This window comes from Palaemon carinicauda, chromosome 37, assembly GCF_036898095.1.
Source record: "Palaemon carinicauda isolate YSFRI2023 chromosome 37, ASM3689809v2, whole genome shotgun sequence".
Taxonomy (NCBI): Eukaryota; Metazoa; Arthropoda; class Malacostraca; order Decapoda; family Palaemonidae; genus Palaemon; species Palaemon carinicauda.
Genome location: NC_090761.1, coordinates 6,131,413 through 6,151,686, shown reverse-complemented (window position 1 = coordinate 6,151,686; position 20,274 = coordinate 6,131,413). Strand labels below are relative to the sequence as shown.

General features: G+C 45.6%; 2 protein-coding genes across 2 annotated transcripts; one reads left to right on the top strand and one right to left on the bottom strand.

Moving 5' to 3' along the window:
• The first annotated feature begins 3,062 nt into the window (after positions 1-3,062).
• On the top strand, positions 3,063-3,888 carry LOC137629189 (uncharacterized). The gene is made up of 2 exons (XM_068360449.1): positions 3,063-3,362; positions 3,556-3,888. Exons 1-2 carry the CDS (start codon positions 3,063-3,065, stop codon positions 3,886-3,888), a joined length of 633 nt encoding a protein of 210 aa, XP_068216550.1.
• Positions 3,889-10,546: 6,658 nt separating this feature from the next.
• Positions 10,547-11,110, bottom strand: LOC137629188 (uncharacterized). The gene has a single exon (XM_068360448.1). It carries the CDS (start codon positions 11,108-11,110, stop codon positions 10,547-10,549), a length of 564 nt encoding a protein of 187 aa, XP_068216549.1.
• Positions 11,111-20,274: the final 9,164 nt, after the last annotated feature.

The window sequence follows — 20,274 nt, the reverse complement described above, 5'->3', positions numbered from 1 at the left end:
ACACTCACACAACCCAATTAAAGACATCAAAAGACATCAAGAGAGGAGCCAATTGGACCATCGAGGCCATCACTTGGGCTACGAATGCAGTACATCTCCAACCCATCATAGGAGACTTCGAACCCTGCTACCTATTTGGTCATGTCAAAACCCACAAGAAGGGAAACCCACTGTGACCTATAATCAGTCAGTCCTCTACTCCGACATACCACCTGGCCAAGAAACTAAACACAATCCTCACGATATATGTTCCTGACAAATAGTGTTGCTTCGTCTGCGGATTTCCTCAACACCCTTAAAGGATCCCCCGGCAACAGAACATTGGTTTACTAGACAGTGTATCGTTTTTCATAAATGTCCCCGTGGGAGAAACTATCAACCTGATATTGGAGAGTCTACAGGGACCCATCAATACCTGTCCTGAACGTCCTTGAGGAGGCCCTCTGCACTTTTCTAGAGATATGTACTGTACGAAGAAGGCCCCATTCTCCACCCACAAGGGCCATATGTACATCCAAATATATGCCGTGGTGATGGGTACCCCTTTAGGTGATCTCTTCACCAGATTTTACATGGTAGTTGTCGAGGAGTGTGTTTTCTCACATATACGTAGCTCTGATGTATACCTGAGATACAGTGACGATACCTTTGTTATGGCTGTCTCCGCCCAGGACATTGAGACTCCCCGCAGGACGTTCGGGGACTGCAGTTCCCCTAAGTTTAGTATGGAACAGAGTAACCTCGGATGGCTCCCCTTTCTTGAGGTCTTAATTTCATAGACTACATCCGGCTTTGGCACCAAGGTTATACTAGGCTGACCGATAGTTTTCTTTTGTCTGCAGATTTCCTCGACACCCTTAAGGGATCCCCCAGCAATGGAACATTGGTTTACTAGACAGTGTATCATTTTTCATAAATGTCCCAGTGGGAGAAACTATCAACCTGATATTGGAGAGTCTACAGGGACCCATCAATACCTGTCCTGAACATCCTTGAGGAGGCCCTCCGCACTCTTCTCGAGATATGTACTGTACCAGGAAGGCCCTATTCCCCACCCAAAAGGGCCATATGCACATCCAAAAATATGCCGTGTTGATGGGTACCCCTTTAGGTGATCTCTTCACCAACTTTTACATGGTAGTTGTCGAGGAGTGTGTTTTCTCGCATATACGTCGCTTTGATGTATACCTGAGATACAGTGACGATACCTTTATCATGGCTGCCTCCGCCCAAGACATTACGACTCTCCGCAGGACGTTCGGGAATTGCAGGTCCCTTAAGTTTAGTATGGAACAGAGTAACGACAGACGCTCCCCTTTCTTGACATCCTAAGTCCATAGACTACATCCGGCTTTGGCACCAAGGTTATACTAAGCTAACCAACCTCGTTTTATGTTTGAGTTGCGAACGTGAATGTCCAGCTAGATTCCATGCCTCCACAATAAAAACCTATGTCTGCAGGGCTCTTTTGAATGGATGGATACCCACGATGAACTTGACAAAATTACACAAGTCTTAGTGAATAACAGTTACTCAAACAGGCAGATCAACTGAGAGATCAAATGGGCTATTGAAACCTGGTACCAAGCTGAGCAATGGACCAAAAATATTACCACAAGGATAAACCTTTGTTTTAAAGGCTTCATGCACAGCAACTACCAGCAAGATAAGAAAGCTTTGAAATATTATCAAGAACCATGTCCCCCCAGTAGAAGATTGTATGGAGATAAGCCTTATCACCTAATATCAAACAGCCAAGACAAGATCCCTGACCAGGAAAAATAACCCAGCCCCACCGATAGACATCTTCCTCAAGCGGTCTAATGTGGTTTATTCTTATCAATGCCCAGTACCGGGATGCCCCAAAAATATTTCAGAATGACCGTAGTGCGACTGGCTAAGCATTTGTCCTGCCAACAACAAGGCAATATAAAGACTCATGCTACTCACACTCCCAATACTACCATCAGGTGTGAGGACATCATGAGAAATACCATTACTATAGGAAGCGCACCGTATAGCAAGGAGACTCGCAATCTTAGAAGCCCTCCTTATCCAACCGGAAAAACATCTTCTGAAGACAACACAAGAAATTTTTCTTCTCCATCCCTCAAGCAGGATTAGTACTCAACGCCCTAACATGAAGTTTCCTTATATTGACATCACGAATTAAGACATCCCCAATCAGGATCCAAGCAGCTTGCTTGAGACGGAAATTCTCCCAACAAGCACCTCAACCAATCAGAGAGCAGCTGTCAATGTACAAAGTGGGACACATCACCTGGGACTGAGTGGAGTAGCATACTGGCCGAAGCTAAGCCTCTCCTGATGAGCGCTCCGGCCAATGAGAATTCAGTGCACCAGTACGTCACGAGTCGCTCCATCCACGGTGCCCGAAGCGGCCAACATAAATTCACCGCCAGGTTTCTTCAATCCTCCTCTGCCATATATAAGGACCCCACATGCACGAATTGTTCATTAGTCAACGCTCAGCTCCTGAGCTGACACCACCTCCCAGCAGAGCTTACACCAAGATCAGCGATGCCCAGTGACAATTCTTAGCCAGCTGCCTTTTCAGTTAGCTGAGAATTACGGCTCGGGGCCCAGTCTTCTAGCTGGCCGAAATTTTCAGTTTTACTTTGTTGACTGTATACCCACAGGTGAGCGCCTACAGTCTGACGTTCATCTGCTGGACAATTTACCAGAAGAAGGACGTCTACTGTCAAAATCTGTCACCCAGAGAGGAGACCATGCAAGGAGTGCAAAGCATACTTCAAGCAGAGAATATACTGGTTATGTATTGCTCATAATAATGCCTACCCCCACCGAAAATACTTCGACCTGAATGGAGCATACCACTAGATTTGGTGCAGATGTCATTGCTTCAATGTGTTCCACGACCTCATTTACAAAGAAGTGACTGGAAAACCCAGAGATCCGCCATGTTTAATCCTCCCAAACCTAAGAAAATCCTTAGACACCACTCCAGTACAGACTCCTACACCTTCCCTGTTCCTAACTAAAATCCTACACCTTCCAACCCTGCCCCTACTTTAATAAAGATGAAGGTTAAGTCCAAGAACCCACCTGCCACCACCCAAGGTCTGCCTACCAAGCACCCTCCAGTAACCACTCCTGCCACTGCTCCTGCTTCTGCTCCTACAACTGTTCCTGCTCCTGTCCCTGGCACTGTTCCTGCTCCTGTTCCAGTTCCTGCCACCTATTCAGTTCCTGTGCTTGCCACTATTCCAGTTCCTGTTCCTGCCACTGTTCCAGCTCTCGTCCCTGCCACTGATCCAGCTCCTGTTCCTGCCATTGATCCAGCTCCTGTTCCTGCCAGATCCAGTTCCTGTTCCTGCCACGTATCCAGCTCCTGTTCCTGCCACGTATCTAGCTCCTGTTCCTGCCATGTATCCAGCTCCTGTTCCTGCCATGTATCCAGCTCCTGTTCCTGCCATGTATCCAGCTCCTGCACCTGCCACAGTTCCAGACAGTCATTCACCTGGCTGTAACTGTACCATGTGCCTTACTCAGCTCCTTGCCACTCTCCACTAGCCTGAAGAGACCAGTCCAGCTTTACAAACCACCTTGGTGGATCCCAGTCAACAGCCAAAGTTCAAGCTTCCTGCCACCGGAGAAGCCCCTCTATATGCAGCAGTAGCAGCTATCGCTGCTTCTAACACATCACTGAAGGTCACAGCCAAACCCAACCTCCCAGGTGACATTATCACCCCAATGGACCAAGCAAGTGTCAACCTTCTACAAGGTGGAAGCCTCCCCGACCTTCCTGGATCCTGCAAAGAAACTGAGAAAGGCAGTAGTCTGCAAGTACTCAGTAAAGATGCCACTCAAATTCCTGACCAGTTGCAGAAACATCGCCACAGCTGAACGATGAAAGGGTGACAGGAACCTGCCCACCCAGAGAGCTGCCTGCACATTCATCAGGCCAATTCAAACTACCCTGGACCTTGGAATATGGGACACTTTGCTTGTAGAAGACTTCACACCGGATCCACTGAGGAGCTACAACTGCCAGCCCATTGGCCACCATAAAGAAGACTACAGAAGCCCAGCGATCTGTGGTGTCTGCATCCAGTGGCACACTACACAAACTTGTACTGATGCACATAAGGGAAGGAGAAAGACCTTCCCAAAATGGCCCAACTGTGCCCTTCCCCATCATGCTTAGAACAAGAAATGTCCTGCATTTCTGAAGAGGATAAGGGCATCACCAACCGCCCTATCAACTACTACCACTACACCACTGCCCAAGCCACAAAGACCCCTCATCGAAGAAGCCATCGCCTGCCTACCACCAATCCTGTTACTGCCTCGTCTCCAAATCCTGCCATCCCTGTTCCTGCTTTCTCTCCTAATCCAGCCATTACTGTTCCTGTTCCCTCTCCACTACTGTTCCTGTTTCCTGCCCTAGGCATACATACAGTCTCTAAAATTTGTGCGTTGTTAAACATTCCCTCTCTTGACCTTAAGTCTCTCTTTCCCCCTTAGCTGCCCTTCCCTTAAAGCAGGGATAAGCTTTTTTTTCTTGCTTTGAACTACTTCAGTTGTCTCCAACTAAACCTCCTTCTCTCCTCTCGCAGTCTCTTTTACTTTACTGGGACTTCCTGCTATAAAACTTTTACCTACTCCTAAAGCTTTCCCTTTTCGTTCTGTCTGGATCCTGGTTTCTTTTATTTTTATTTATTTTTTTTTTGGGGGGGGGGTGGGCTGGCTGGCAGCCATGCCCTCTGAGCTGAGCAGCTGTGCCTACTTTCCAGGTCTTGGATGGCTATGTCACTATAGTCTGGTTGCTGAGAAAAGATTTCCGTTTTTCTATAGAATTTCATATAAGAAAAACATTGATTCCTGCAGCTATGCTCCTCGTGTAGAGCCGCTGCATGTACTAAGAGCATACCCTGTGTGCACTCTTAGGGGCTAGTGCCTTGTGCCAAGAGCCCGAGGTTGGCTATAAATGCCAGGCAATCTGAACAAACGAACAAAAACTAATCGGACCATTCTAGCCTGGGAATGGGAAAACCGCGCTCTCGAAACGAATTATAAATAATAATAATAATAATAATAATAATAATAATAATAATAATAATAGGTTATCAATAATAATGACGATGACAATAGTACCATAATAATAACAATAATAATAATAATGAAAATAATAATTATAGTAATAATAATAATAATAATAATAATAATAATGAAATAATGAAGATGATGATGATGATAATAATAACAATCGGAAACTATAGTACCTGATGCTGATAAAGTAGTTTCCCTCCCTTTCTGGTTTTGATATAACTAGTTTATCAGTGCCAGGTACTAGTATTATTACTATTATTATTATTATTATTATTATTATTATTATTATCGTTTGTTGTTGTTGTTGTTTTTACCAGCCAAGCTACAATCATAGTTGGAAAAGCAAGATGCTATAAGCCCAAGGGCTCCAATAGGGAAAAATAGCCCAGTGAGTAAAGAAAATAAAGAAATAAATGATGAGAACAAATTAACAATAAATAATTCTAAAAACAGTAACTTCGTCATATGTCATATATAAACTATAGAAAGACTTATGTCAGCATGTTCAACATAAAAACATTTGCTGCAACTTTGAACTTTTCAAGTTCCACTGATTCAACTACCCGATTTGGAAGATCTTGCCACAACCTGGTCACAGCAGGAATAAAACTTCTAGAATACTGTGTACTATTGAGCCTCATGATGGAGAAGGCCTGGCTATTAGACTTAGCTGCCTGCCTAGTATTACGAACTGGATGGAATTATCCAGGCAGATCTGAATGTGAAGGATGGTCAGAGTTATGAAAAATCTTATGCAACATGTATATTGAACTAATTGAACGACGGTGCCAAAGATTAATATCTAGATCAGGAATAAGAAATTTGATAAACCGTAAGTTTCTGTCCAACAAATTAAGATGAGAATCAGCAACTGTAAACCAAACAGGAGAATAATACTCAAAACAAGGTGGAATGAAAGAATTAAAACACTTCTTCAGAATAGATTGATCACCGAAAATCTTGAAAGACTTTCTCATTAAGACAATTTTTTTGTTCAACGGAAGAAGACAGAGACCTAATGTGTTTCTCAAAAGTAAATTTGCTGTCGAGAATCACAAAATTTTAAGAGTCATACAAATTTAAAGAAACATTATCAATACTGAGTTCCGAATGTTGAGGAGCCACTGTCCTTGACCTACTTACAATCATACTTTGAGTTTTGTTAGGATTCAACTTCATACCCCATAATTTGCACCATGCACTAATTTTACCTAGATCTCTATTAATGGATTCAACAACCACAGATCTACATTCAGGGGATGGACTTGATGCAGAGAGAGTAGCATCATCTGCATATGCAACAAGCTTGTCTTCTATGCCAAACCACATGTCATGTGTATATAGTACGAAAAGTAATGGGCAAGAACACTACCCTGTGGAACATCAGATATCACATTCCTCTACTCACTATGGTGCCCATCAACAACACCTCTTTGAGATCTATTACTTAAAAAGTCAATAATAATGCTAAGAAACGACCCACCCACTCCCAACAGTTTGAATTTGAAAACAAGGGCCTCATGATTAACAAGGTCAAAGGCAGCACTAAAATCAAGGCCAATCATACGAACTTCCTGACCACAATCAAGGGATTTCTGTACAGCATTGGAGATTGTAAAAAGGGCATCACATGCTCCAAAGCCTTTACAAAAATTTCAAACTAGGGAATATATGATTACCTTCAGCAAACCTATTAAGACGTTTTGCCAGAAGATGTTCAAAAACTTTAGATAATATGGAACTTATGGAAATTGGGCAGTAATCAGTTGGACTTGAGGTACCACAAACACATTTACATAGAGGAGTAACATTACCAATTCTCCAACTAGTGCTAAAAGCTCCTCTTCTTGCTAACTTGCGCAAAATATCCGATAGCTTTGGAGCTAAGAAATCTGCAGTTTTTATAAAAAACAAAGGAAAAGTACCAGTTGAGTCTACACCTCCATAAGCATCAAGGTCCATCAACAGAGATATACTTTCATGAAATCGAAAAGCTAAAGTAATTAGTTTAGCCTCAGGAAAACAGAAATGAGGAAGTTCAAGATTTTCATTACTCTGTTTACTGTCAAAAACATCAGCCAAAAGGGTTGCCTTTTCCTTTGGACAGTGAAAGACTGAGCTATCTAGTTTCAGTAAAGGAGGAACTGTTGCATTTACACCAGAGTGCAGATTTAAGGGTAGACCACCATTTATGTTCCTGAGTTGTACCAGAAAGGGTTTCTTTTATGGTTAAACTGTATTCCTTTCCAGTTGAGGCATAAACTCTTTGAGCAAAAGCTCTAAGCTGAGTATAGTTATTCCAGGTCAAATCTAATCTGTTACCCTTCCAAAGATGATAGGCCTCCTGCTTCTCCAAATAAGCAGGTCTACAATCATCATTGAACCACGGTTTGTCCTTCACTCGGTACCTTAGAACACAAGAAGGGATACGCCTATCAATTATGTTGACTAGATTCTCATTCAAAGGGACAACAGGATCAACACTACTATATAATTGTGACCAATTCAAGCACAAAAGATCATGCAAAATCCCATTCCAGTCTGCCTGAGATTTCATATAAATTTTACAAGAGTATGATACATCAGGGACAAGCTGCTCAGTCTTCACTACTAATGAAATCAAGGCATGATCAGATTTCCTGACTGGAGAACCAACTTTACTAGTTATAACGCCAGGGGAGTCAGTGTATACGAGGTCAAAGCAATTACCAGACCTGTGAGTAGCTTCATTTATGATTTGCTCACAGCCTGATTCAGAGGCAAAGTCTAAGCTCTTAAGCCCTGGCGATCGGTAGGAGAGATAGAAGTTAACCACTCCTTATGGTGAGCATTAAAATCGCCAACAAAACGAAAGAAACCTTTCTATCATCTTCTTGTATCTTAGCCATAATGGTAAGAAGACAATCGAAGATAGAATCATCCATGTCTGGATTCCGGTAGATCAAACACAAATAAAAGTTGTTATGCCTGCCACAAACTTTTATTACCTTAATCTCATGACATTCACATTCATAGCAGGACTTATGAGAAGCAGGGTACTGGGTCCTAGTATACACTGCCATTCCCCTGGCCCTAGGGATGGCATCACATTTCAACATTATTGGCTTCTTAAAACCAGTTATAAGGAGCTCAGATAAGTGCCTCATATTAGAAACCAAAGTTTCTGAGCACAAAATAATATCATACTGTCTGGACGCAACTGTAAGGTCTTGAATATTTGCATGAAGACCACGAATATTGCAATACATAAGATAACATTGACGAAATCTTGGACGTACTGGTCCCGGATTTCGCTTAATGTCTCCAGACAGCATAAGAATTAATAGTAATAAAAAAGACATCATACTTAAAAACTAGATTAACAAGAATTATAACAAAAACAATATTTACAGAATTATAAATAAAGTGATTGATCAAACCATAAGACTATAGTAAAAAGTCGGAAAAACTGTTCAACTAGGAGGAGCCGATACACCATGCAAGGCTAAATACCCTCCAGGATAGCCACTTCCACTGAAGGAAGGACAGTAAGGATGGTTTTGAGAAGAAAAAGAATCAAATAAGGAAAAGACAACCTCTTGATAAACCACCAGGCATCCATGGCCCCAAGATTTAAAAAAAAAAAAGAAGAGAAAAAAAATAAGATAGAATAGTGTGCCCGAGTGTACCCTCAAGCAAGAGAACTCTAACCCAAGACAGTGGAAGATCATGCTACAGAGGTTATGGCACTACACAAGACTAGAGAACAATGGTTCAATTTTGAAGTGTACTTCTCCTAGAAGAGCTGCTTACCATAGCTAAAGAGTATCTTCTACCCTTACCAAGAGGAAAGTACACTGAACAATTGCAGTACAGTAATTAACCGTTTGGGTGAAGAAGTGTTTAGTAATCTCATTGTTGTCAGGTGTATGAGGAAAGACGATAATCTGTAAAAAAAAATAGGCCAGACTATTCGGTGTATGTGTAGGCAAAGAAAAAATAAGCCGTAACCAGAGAGAGGGACCCAATGCATTACTGTCTGGCCAGTCAAAGGATCCGATAACACTCTAATGGTAGTATCTCAATGGGCAGCTGGTGCCCTGGCCTAGCTACTACCTCAAACTTGTAGACCCCTAGAAAGTGTCTTGGGGGCTTTGTGGAGAGGAAGAGGCGTAGCCGAGCTACTGCATCTACAATCAGACAGGCTCTCGCTCCCCCTTAGAAGAAAAAACCTCTAAAGGAATGGTAGGAACATCCCGGGATGGAACTGTCCAAGCATGATTGGTTGATCCGGGGACTGAATGCTTTACTGCCTGGACAAGGTCGAGGAAACGGGGCATCATTCAAGAACGAAACTGTTACAGATTGACCCCATTAAGCCTGGCGAAAGTAAGCTCTCTCTAGGATGATAAAGCTGCCCAACAACTGGTGAAGGATGGCTTGCCCTCATAAAGGAAGGTTTCCCAACACCTGGCGGCTTATCTCCGGGCAGCGCAATCCGTTTCCCCTCTGTCTGAGCAAACCCAGCTCAAAGATCAATGTCATGAACTGACCTTGAGATTGAACCAAAGCTATTCCCAGAGTTAAACCCAGAGTGATCACCCAACAAGTAAATCCGATGTCTGATGAGTGCTTATCAGCAAATGCACACGTCCACCCACAGAAGCAGAACGAACGTTGGGGCGAGAAAGTGACGAGGTCAAGAAAGCCAAGTGCGCAAGGGACTCTTTCGGTCGTTGACCTGTGGAGTCTCGAGGGGGAAGATAGAAATAAATTCCTGTGGCGCATGTATTCCTCCATTGCACCCCCAACAGCATGATCTTCTGTAACCTTTCCATCCATATGGAACTAGTGAGCCTCAAGGAAGGCCACAGCAGATGAACAGCATCGTCAGAAAGGGATTACCCTACAGCGATGGCTGGCGCTGTTCTGCTAAGGGAAGCAACAGAGGCGCCCAGCATGTAGGGTTGTTCCATAGTCAAATGAGTGTCACTTGTGCGAGACCGACCTCCAGGGTAAGCCGACTGAACAGTATTAATACGGCGAGGTCGGGAAGACTGAGTTCGATGGTGCGGTTTCTTCCGTTTCAAGGATGACCTTCAAAGGAGAAGACTCCCTCTTAGCCTTCTTCTTCTGTTGCCTGTTATACCTCATCCAATGGAAGGGGGATCACTTCCGAGACACCTATCATGGAGACTCCCGTGTGCAAGAGTGACCCCTACACGTAGTGCAGAGACCGTAAGGATCTGTCTCCTCTGCCGACATGAAAGTGCTGCAACGGCTGCCTTCGTTGCCGGTACAGACCTGCATGAATAAGATCGTTACAGGTAGTCGCATATGTAAAAAGAAAATGATTAGAAAAAAAATTTTGAGCTTTTTCTATGCCAGTTATATTGGGGAAACTTTTATTTGGTTTTAGCTGGGGAGTAAGACGTCTCTACTTTGAGCCAAAATAAAAAATGACTGTTGTTTACTAATGGGGGTATGTGCGGGGTGGCTGGTCTACTGCTGTTACGAGCAGGGTGGCTGGTCTGCTGCTGGCACGAACGGGGTGGCTGGTCTGCTGCTGGTATGAGGGGAGGGCTGGTCTGCTGCTGGTATGAGCGGGGGGGGGGTGTGGTCTACTGCTGGTACTTGTGAGGTGACTGGGCTGCTGCTGGTACGAGCGTGGTGGCGGGGCTCCTGCTGGTACAAGCGGGGTGGCTGGGCTGCTGCTGGTACGAGTGAGGTGGCTGGGCTGCTGCTGACACAAGCGGGGTGGCTGGGCTGCTGCTAGTATGACCAGTGTGGCTGGTCTGCTGCTGGTACGAGCAGGGTGGCTGGTCTGCTGCTGGTACGAGCGGGGTGGCTGGTCTGCTGCTTGTACGAGCGGGGTGGCTGGTCTGCTGCTTGTACGAGCGGGGTGACTGGTCTGCTGCTGGTACGAGCAGAGTGGCTGGTCTGCTGCTGGTACGAGCGGGGTGGCTGGTCTGCTGCTGGTACAAGCGGGGTGGATTATCTGCTGCTGGTATGAATGCATTGGCTGGTCTATCCTCATAACCATACACCTACTATCTAATAGTGGGTAGTTACACCTCACAAAAGCTTTCAGGGGTGGTTTTAGCTAGCGCCAAAATAATATTCCTACATAAACAGTGTAAGGTTAGTATATAGCGCCAGAACAATCTGTGATTGAAAGATAAATGTGATAGTAATGGCTGATTTTTTTCACTTGAAGCATTTTTGTTAAGTGAAATGGCTTAATGTTAAACAAGATCTATTAGGTGGTAAGGGGTGTTATGTAGTTCATTGGGACAGGCATAATTTTTTTTTTTTTCATTACTTAAAGTCAATTTCACTTATGAGTAAGCTTTTGTTTATCTTGGTCTGAAATACTATATAAAGTTAGTTTTGTGATTTAAGAAATGTGATTTAATATTACCTAGCTAGGAGTGAAGGTGCTTGGGAAGCAAACATGTGGTTGAAACTTTAGTCTTAGGGTAAATCAAGGCTATGGCTCACTTACAGGAGATGTGTAGGAAAACCCCACCTCATCGTTAAGTAGGTAAGGATACAGCTCCTAGGTTAGGTTAAGTTAGGTTAGGTTAGGTGGGGAACATTAGGTTAGATGGTGTTCTAGTGTTACTTTTCTTTTTAAAGTGTGGTTTTTGAGTAATAACTTTTGAAATTTTACATTCGTTCTATCCCAAACGATCAACAAAGCTTCCAGTCGTAATATCAAAATAAAGTCTATCCTGCGATGGGGGATGCAATTTGAAAATTTGGTACTAGTAGTTTTGTCCAAATTCAAATATCTTTTTTTTACTTATATATTTCTTAGATGATTCTTACAAAAGTTCCTTGAATCTTCCGCAAATTAAGAATTACGGAAATATTTCCCAAGGACGTGTTTACGCTACCTTGTTGATTTTTTCCCAATGGATTTTTTTTTTTTTGTCTTTGCATTGTAGGTAAAAAAGGCCTGATCATCTTTTGTTTTTGGCTATGAATTAGAGGTATGGTAAAAATGCTGAGACTTGATTGGTTACTTTGTTTCAAAATCGTTTTACTAACTACGAATTTGGAATTCATCCGTTCTAAAAAAGTGCGGTCAGTTGACAGCCATGGATTCCTTTGTTCAGATGTGCATTATTAGTAGTTTCTCATATTTTGGGGTTATTGGACAATTCATGGATATTACAAGGGAACTCTAGAAGTAGTGAATAGGTTTCTACGTGAACATTCAGTGCTACCAACAAGTGTTAAATATCTCAAGTGTGGTAAGGGGGCAGGGGCTATGTAAATAGACCCAACCACTCTATTTAGTTAGGTGGTTGCATTTAGGTTACAATTTTTCTTATTTTATACATTCTCAACTAATGCTAGTGTGTTTAAGTTAGACAACTTTTATTTTTGGGCTCAAGCCCTGACGTCCTGATGGAGGGTTCCTTCAGTAGCTTCCTGAGGGTATATATGACTACAGTAGACATTCCCAGAGAATTAAACTACAGGTTTCACAGAATTCTAACTTCTGGCGCGAGTACCCTAAAGGTTTCCCTTTAGGGGACGTATGCTTGACACGCCACATGGCTATCTGCACCCCACATAACGTTTACGCTTCGAGCGGGAAGGTGGCAAGTTATAGGAGGAGCCGTTGCAAAGTTACCCTCCTGCGTTACTGTTACTGTACCTCACGACGTAAACAAACGGCAGCCATAGCTGTCCGCCATCTTGACTGACATCACATCCACCCGCTCCATTCCTAATCTTGTAGCGTTTCCTGCCAGTTGTGTTTTTCCCAGTGTTCGCTATTTTCAGTATTATGTCGCAATCTTCAGCCTTGCCTTCCTCTGGAAAGTTGCGTACCATATTCTTGTCTTGTATAAATAAGCTCCAGCCGTAAAGTAACGAATATTTTTCTCTAAATCTAGTTATATTTTGCCGTTAGTATTCGTTTTCGGCAATCATAGTTAGCCGAACCCTAAGCTAGCCTGCTTGCCTAGCCCCTAGGCTCGATAGCCTAAGCATTCATATTTACCTCTTGCATGATATAATAAATGTTCCTAGTGTTAAGTATGAAATGAATATTCAGGCATTTATACATACAATATTCAATGATTGCACATATGTTTTTTCGCCTTCTGGGAAGTATATAAGGTGTTTTGATGACATTGGTAGTCGTCTCCCTCGCACCTAACCTACGCTAGGGCTTTTATATACTTCCTCATCCCCCCACCGGTTACCTGACCCAAGGTAATCTCCTCCCTCTGAGGTAGCCTAGGCTACATCCTAGCCTCCCTATCCTCGATATATTTGAGTAGGTAAGGCTAGGACTCCTCTGTCCGTTCTCCTTGCCATAGGCTTTGCGCTTTGAGTTTGGGACAGAACCTCAGAGTATCAGTCGTTTGCCTCCAACCCTCCTTTAGGGGAATGTACTCCCCTTCTGGTCCTTGTTGGAGAGCGAATGTGGGAGGGCTTAGCCCTTCCCCCTAGTCCACACTTGGTTGGGTTACGACCCTTCCTCCCTGTGGCCTAGCGACTTGTCCTCCCCCTGCCTTTCCTGGCCTGGGAGACTAGTTCTCCTAGCCCAGGTTAGGCAGCCTAAGGGAGTTCTGTTTCTTTATAATTTAGAACAGGACACTAGTGCTGTACCTACTCTGGGCTAACCTACCCTAGGCTGGAGAATGGACTCTTCCTACCTAGACAGGCTAGCCCTGAACAGAATCCCCAACCTATGGGTGTGCAGGTGGGGACTTCGTTCCCCCCCTACACTCCCCCTCAGGACCCTCTTCCCCCTCCCCACTATATCCCTTTGTGTTGGCTAGCCATCACACCCCTGACCACCGTTCTACAACTCCGCCTTGTTCCGGCGGATTGTAGATATGGCCTGGTCCCCTTGTTGGTTAGTCCGTACTGCAACGCTTCCCGCATATAGTCGAACTATGGGATAGCTATTGTCGGTTGGTCTGCCAGCGGGGGAGTCTTTTCCTCTCTCTCTCAGTGCCGGTCCACTGCCGCCCCCTCTCTACCGGCGCTTGCCGTCAGTGTCTCCGACATCCTACCTGTCTCATCGAATGCCGACAGTATCGATATACCGCTGCCGGTTGGCTGCCAGCTGGCGGGGGCCGCCGGCTCGCCGACAATCCCACTGCCAGTACCAGTGTTGTGTGTCTTCGGTATCCTTGTCGGTATGCCGTTGCCGGTTGCTTGCCGTCTGTCGGAGCCCTGCCATCACCCTATGGTGTCACCCTCTCTCCCTGCCACATAAAATGATGGCTTTGAAGGGTCCTCCCTCGATGGAGATCTGCCGGCGTTGGTCGGGCTCCCGGCATGCTGCCGGGCTGCCGGCGACACCCACATGTACCTTACAGTGGACAGTCACTCCTTTCTCCTGCCGGCCCAGTTCCGGCAGGTGTTTATTGTGCAGCTATGGATAATAGCCAGTACTCTTATGGTATAGTATACCCTAAACTGAAAAATATTGTGTATAGTTGTACAGTATAAAATCTTCCAGCATATTCAGTGCATCCATGTGCAGTCTCTTGCCGGGACCTAATCCATTAAGGGGGATTAGCTTATCCCTCCCTCCTCCTTATTTGAATGATTTCAGCTTTCCCCTCCCACCATTCCTAATTCTTTAGAGGAAGACTAAGCTTGGCTCATCCACCATGGATGTTCCTCTTCCTCCCAGGGCACATACGGCCCTCTCAAATTAGTTACAGTGTGGGGTCACGGCAATTGGCTGGGCGGGATGCAAAAGTATGTGTCTTCCCTACCTTCCTTTCTAGCTTACCTGTTATTAATCTTGTTCCTAACCTAAGATTTAAGTAAGTCATGTTTGTATTGACTTTCAATTACTAATTTCCTCTTTCTTTTACAGGAGGAGTATGTGAAGTGTGAGAACGCCTTCTGCGGTGTTCGTCGCCCCGGCTTTTACGGCCACCGGGCGTGCCGATTCCACGCCGGCTGTTCAATCTCGAAGGGGAATCTTCGTTATTGGGATCCGCAGGTCTGCACGGTATGCAAGAACCTGCTTGATGAGCCGTTTGACAACACTCCGTCGGCGGTGGCTAGGGACAATGCCCGAGAGAAACTGCGCAAGTTGGTGCACGGGTTTCAGAAAAACGCCACGGCCCCTATCTCCCAAACGAAAAGATGAGAGCCATGCTCTTTCCCAAGGCGTCTGCGGATGCCGTCATCCCCAAGGACGAGATCCCTTGCGTCCACCTGACGGTCGAACTGGATGTTTCGGCCGCTCTCCAAGAGTGCCACCTCGACAAGGTGGAAAGGATGTCGGATGTCTCCAACGACACTGAAAGGACCCTCATGGAAGGGGGTCAGGAAGAAGAAAAGGATCTTGTGGAGACCCCTGATTCTGAGGGCGAGATCCCCCATACACCCTCTGTGGTTTCCGTTGCAACTTCGGAGCCGGTCCCTTCTACGTCTGCCACTCCAGTACCTTCCCTGGCAGGCTCCCAGGATACCTTCCAGGCTTTGGTGGCATTCCTGGATGAGAGGCTCTGCCAGGGGAAGGCGCACCTCAAGAAGGAGATACTGGACTTGAAGAAACAGCCCGAGGAGATCTCCGCCAAGGATCTCCCCCATTGCTCAGTGACCAATCCCTGGAGGCAGGCAAAATTCATGCCTATCACCACTGGACGCATCTTTATCAACGAGAAACTAGGCGCCGTTCCCCTTGAAGAGGTGGAATTCTTCCCTAGTTTTGATGCCTACCCGGACTGCTTCGTCTGTCTGACATATGATCCAGTCTCCAAGGAGGAGACCGAGCCGAAGGAGGTAATTGTGTTCGAGCACTCCAAGGCTCAGGCTCTTTTGGCTGGCTGCCTTAAGAGCAGGGGCTACACCAATTCCAAGGTGCCGGCCCTAAGCAAGAAACAACCGTCTTTTCTTGCTTCCCCCACCATGGTCTTTCCCTTTGCTGAAAAGGCCTTGAACGTCGTGCTGAAGGCGGTGGAGGAATGTAAACCCTGCCCTACATTGGAGGAATGTAGGCCTCTCTCCCTCGCACTACCTCCCGATGATAAGAGCTGGAAGGACATTCAGCTGACCTCCTCGGTTGGAAAGCTGGAGCCTGACGTCGCCGGACGTCAGTTTAATGAAAACCTTCCCAAGCTTACGGAGTACCTTCTGCGTCGGGAACTGGATACAAAAGAAAGGCTGGCTGCTTCTCTGTCTCATCAGGTGATCCTTGAGACAGTGGCCGGGGACACTAGCGTCCCAGGCGTGTACATGGTCCTCGCGAAGACCCACCTTGCCACCTTGTTGAAAGACTTATACAGCTTCATCAAGGCCCAGAGGCCATGTAGAGATTTCGTATTTGCGGATGCAACCGTTAAACACGAACCCCGGAAACTGATCTCCTCCAACATTTGGGGTAAATATCTCTTTCCAATAGACCTTGTAATAGAGATTGGGGACAGAGCCGCCACTGAGAATAGGAACCTTCTCAATAAGTGGGGCATGTCACACAAGAGAAAATCTTCTCAGGATGAAGGCCCCCAACCTAAGAAGAAGTCGAACAAGTCACGACCCCAACAGCGTCAGGCCAAACGCCAGTTTCCGGCCCCCGATACTCCCCAACTAGTGGCTCAGCCACAACAAACATTTCAGTTGGTCCCTCAGCCGGTGGTGTCCCAGTCACCAGTTTTCACCCCAGCCTATGAAAGGCAGACCACTACCTTTCGCCCCAGAGGTAGAGGTTCCGGCAGAGACTCCTCTCGACGTCCTTCCAGAGGGAGAGGAGGAAGGGGAGCAGGCGGCCGAGGTGGTAAACCCTCGAGAAACCAGAAGCAATGAAGTGCTTCCGGTGGGAGGAAGACTCTGCCACTTTCAGGATCGTTGGACCTTCGATCCTTGGGCACACAGCATCGTCAAGAAGGGACTTGGGTGGAGTTGGATAAAACTACCTCCAATCTTCCACCAATTCTTCCAACCCACAACCCCCATCCTAGAAGAATATGTCCTAGAACTCTTGAACAAGAAGGTGATCAAGAGGGTAAAGTCCACCAGGTTCCAGGGAAGACTGTTCTGCGTTCCCAAGAAAGACTCAGACAAACTCAGAGTCATTCTCGCCTTGTCCCCTCTCAACAAGTTCATTGCGAACAAAAAATTCAAGATGCTGACTCTTCAACATATAAGAGCCCTACTGCCTCACAAGGCTTACACAGTCTCAATAGACCTGGTGGATGCCTATTGGGACATTCCAATGAATCACCAAGCTTCCTCCTACCTAGGATTCAGGCTTCAAAGAAAGTACGCCTTTAGGGCTATGCCCTTCGGTCTCAACGTAGCTCCAAGAATCTTCACGAAGCTCGCAGACACGATCGTCCACCAGCTACGCCTTCAAGGCGTCCAGGTGATGGCTTACCTAGACAATTGGCTGGTCTGGGCAACATCGTCAGAAGGATGCTTGCGTGCCTGCAGAAAGGTGACCCAATTCCTGGAACATCTGAATTTCAAAATCAACACCAGAAAGTCTCGCCTGTCTCCAGCTCAGAAGTTTCAATGGTTGGGAATCCATTGGAATCCTCAGTCACACCATCTTTCCATCCCTCTGAAGAAAAGGAAGGAAATAGCCGGATCTGTCAAGAGACTTCTCAAATCCAAATGGATTTCAAGATGACAGCAGGAGCGGGTACTCGGCTCCCTACAATTCGCTTCAGTGACAGACCCAGTGCTACGAGCACAGCTAAAGGATGCATCAGGAGTCTGGACACGAAACGCATCCATCGCTCGAAGAGATCTCAAGAGACCCCTACCAACCAGGCTTCGCTCACTCCTCAAGCCATGGTCAGAGGCAAGGAACCTGAAAAGATCTGTTCCTCTTCAACCACCACCTCCATCTATCAACATCCACACGGATGCCTCGATAGAAGGATGGGGGGGGGGTCACTCCCACCAGCGACAAGTTCAAGGAACGTGGTCTCCCCTATTCAAGACGTTTCACATCAACATCTTGGAGGCAATGGCGGTTCTTCTCACTCTGAAGAAACTATCCCCTCGTCCTTCGATTCACATCCGTCTAACTCTGGACAGCTCCATTGTGGTCAGATGTCTCAACCGTCAGGGCTCATGATCGCCCCAACTCAACCAAGTGCCGTTACCCATTTTCCGCCTAGCGGACAGGAAGAAATGGCACTTGTCCGCAGTTCACCTACAAGGATTCCGCAACGAGACGGCGGACGCTCTATCGAGGACAAGCCCCATAGAGTTGGAATGGTCCCTAGACGCAAGATCATTCTCCTTCATCTCCCGGAACTGCAGATCGACCTCTTTGCGATGAGCGACAACAATCAACTTCCTCTATACGTGGCCCCATACGAGGACCCCAAAGCGGAAGCAGTGGACGCCATGTCCCTGGACTGGAACAGATGGTCCAAGATTTGCCTGTTCCCTCCACCCAATCTTCTGCTGAAAGTCCTCTCCAAACTGAGAACCTTCAAGGGAACAGCAGCCCTAGTGGCTTCCAAGTGGCCCCAGAGCAACTGGTTCCCCCTAGTTCTGGAGCTACAGCCCAAGCTGATCCCTCTGCCAGGCCCAGTTCTCTCCCAGCAGGTGCAGAAGTCGACTGTCTTCGATTCATCAAAGAAAGTCCGAAACCTTCATCTCATGATTTTCTCTCCCTAGCCGTGAAGAAAAGGTTTGGAATCTCGAAGAAATGTTTAGACTTCCTAGAGGAACATAAAACAAAGTCTATCAGAAGGCAATATAAATCATCCTGGAAGAAGTGGGTGTCCTTTGTCAAGGCAAAAAATCCTGCGGAAATCTCCATAGATTTTTGTAATGTCCTTCTTTATTCACCTTCATGGACAAGACTTAGCAGCCAACACAATTTCTACTTGCAAATCAGCCTTGACAAGACCACTACTGTACGCCTTCCAGATAGATCTGTCCAACAAAATCTTTAACAAACTTCCGAAGGCATGTGCTAGACTCCATCCTGCACCCCCAACGGGCCCATCTCCTGGTCTCTGGATAAGGTGCTCCACTTTGCCTCTAGCCTGGACAACGAATCTTGCTCTCAGAAAGACTTGACTCAAAAAGTAATTTTCCTTTTTGCTCTCGCATCGGGAGCCCGAGTCAGTGAAATAGTGGCATTATCAAGAGAAGAGGGCCAGATACAATACGCCGACACAAGGGAACTTACCCTCTTCCCTGACCCTACGTTTCTCGCCAAAAATGAACTCCCCACCAAGAGATGGGGACCAACTTTTTAAAGGAGAAACATCAGGCAGTGACCTGTCACTTAAACAACTAAGGGCGAAGATCACCTACTTTATTCGCAGAGCAGATCCTGACAGGACACCCGCAGGTCATGATCCTAGGAAAGTTGCCACTCCCTAAATTTTTTCCAAGCTATGGATTTCGAAAGCCTCCATTCTTTCACAGGCTGGAAATCCTCAAGTGTTTTTTAAACACTATGCGAAGCAGGTGCACGAAGTTAAGAGATACGTGGTAGCCGCAGGTAGTGTATTAAAACCTGCTGCTTAGTGCTGCGTAGAACAGTGAGTTATTTCGGGACTCTAACTCAATGGGTGCCTGTGTTGACCCTAGTGTGATATATAGTGATTTCAGGTGACACTTAGTGTCACAAAAGACTGTTCTTCCACAAGGTGAAGTGACAGACTCTAACACGTGTGCCACATGTTTATTGGACATGAAGCGTATTATGACTTTCAAAGACTCTAGTTCCCCTGGAAGTCATGTGTGTGTAGGCAAGTTCTCCCCTTTCAGATTCCACATCATCGTCTTTTTTAGTCCATAGTCTATGTTTGCTAATCAATAATTTTATTGTAAATTATTTACCTTATTTTATTATATTGCAAATTTTCTTGAATAAAATAGAAAATTTCGTTATCATATGCGTCTTATTTCGCCCTTCCATACGAAATAAACTACTGTTACAGAGTTTTAATGCCCTAATTATTCTTTATTATATTCATGTATAATATTACTCCTGTCTGAGATATGCTCACCAAAGCAAGTGAAATAATGGTTCCTACCCAAATATTTAACTTTCCTGATCTGTCCACGAGACCGGCACGATCCTCGCTTCCACATGAGTTTATCTTCATCAGTGTACTTCGAGATGTTCCTCTTGTCCAAACAGGACCTCCCTGCCAGGGGGGAAGGAAGCCATGTCATAGTTTATGCCACTGGTAGTGACATGTAACGGAGATGTCACGATCTCTAAGGTCATCA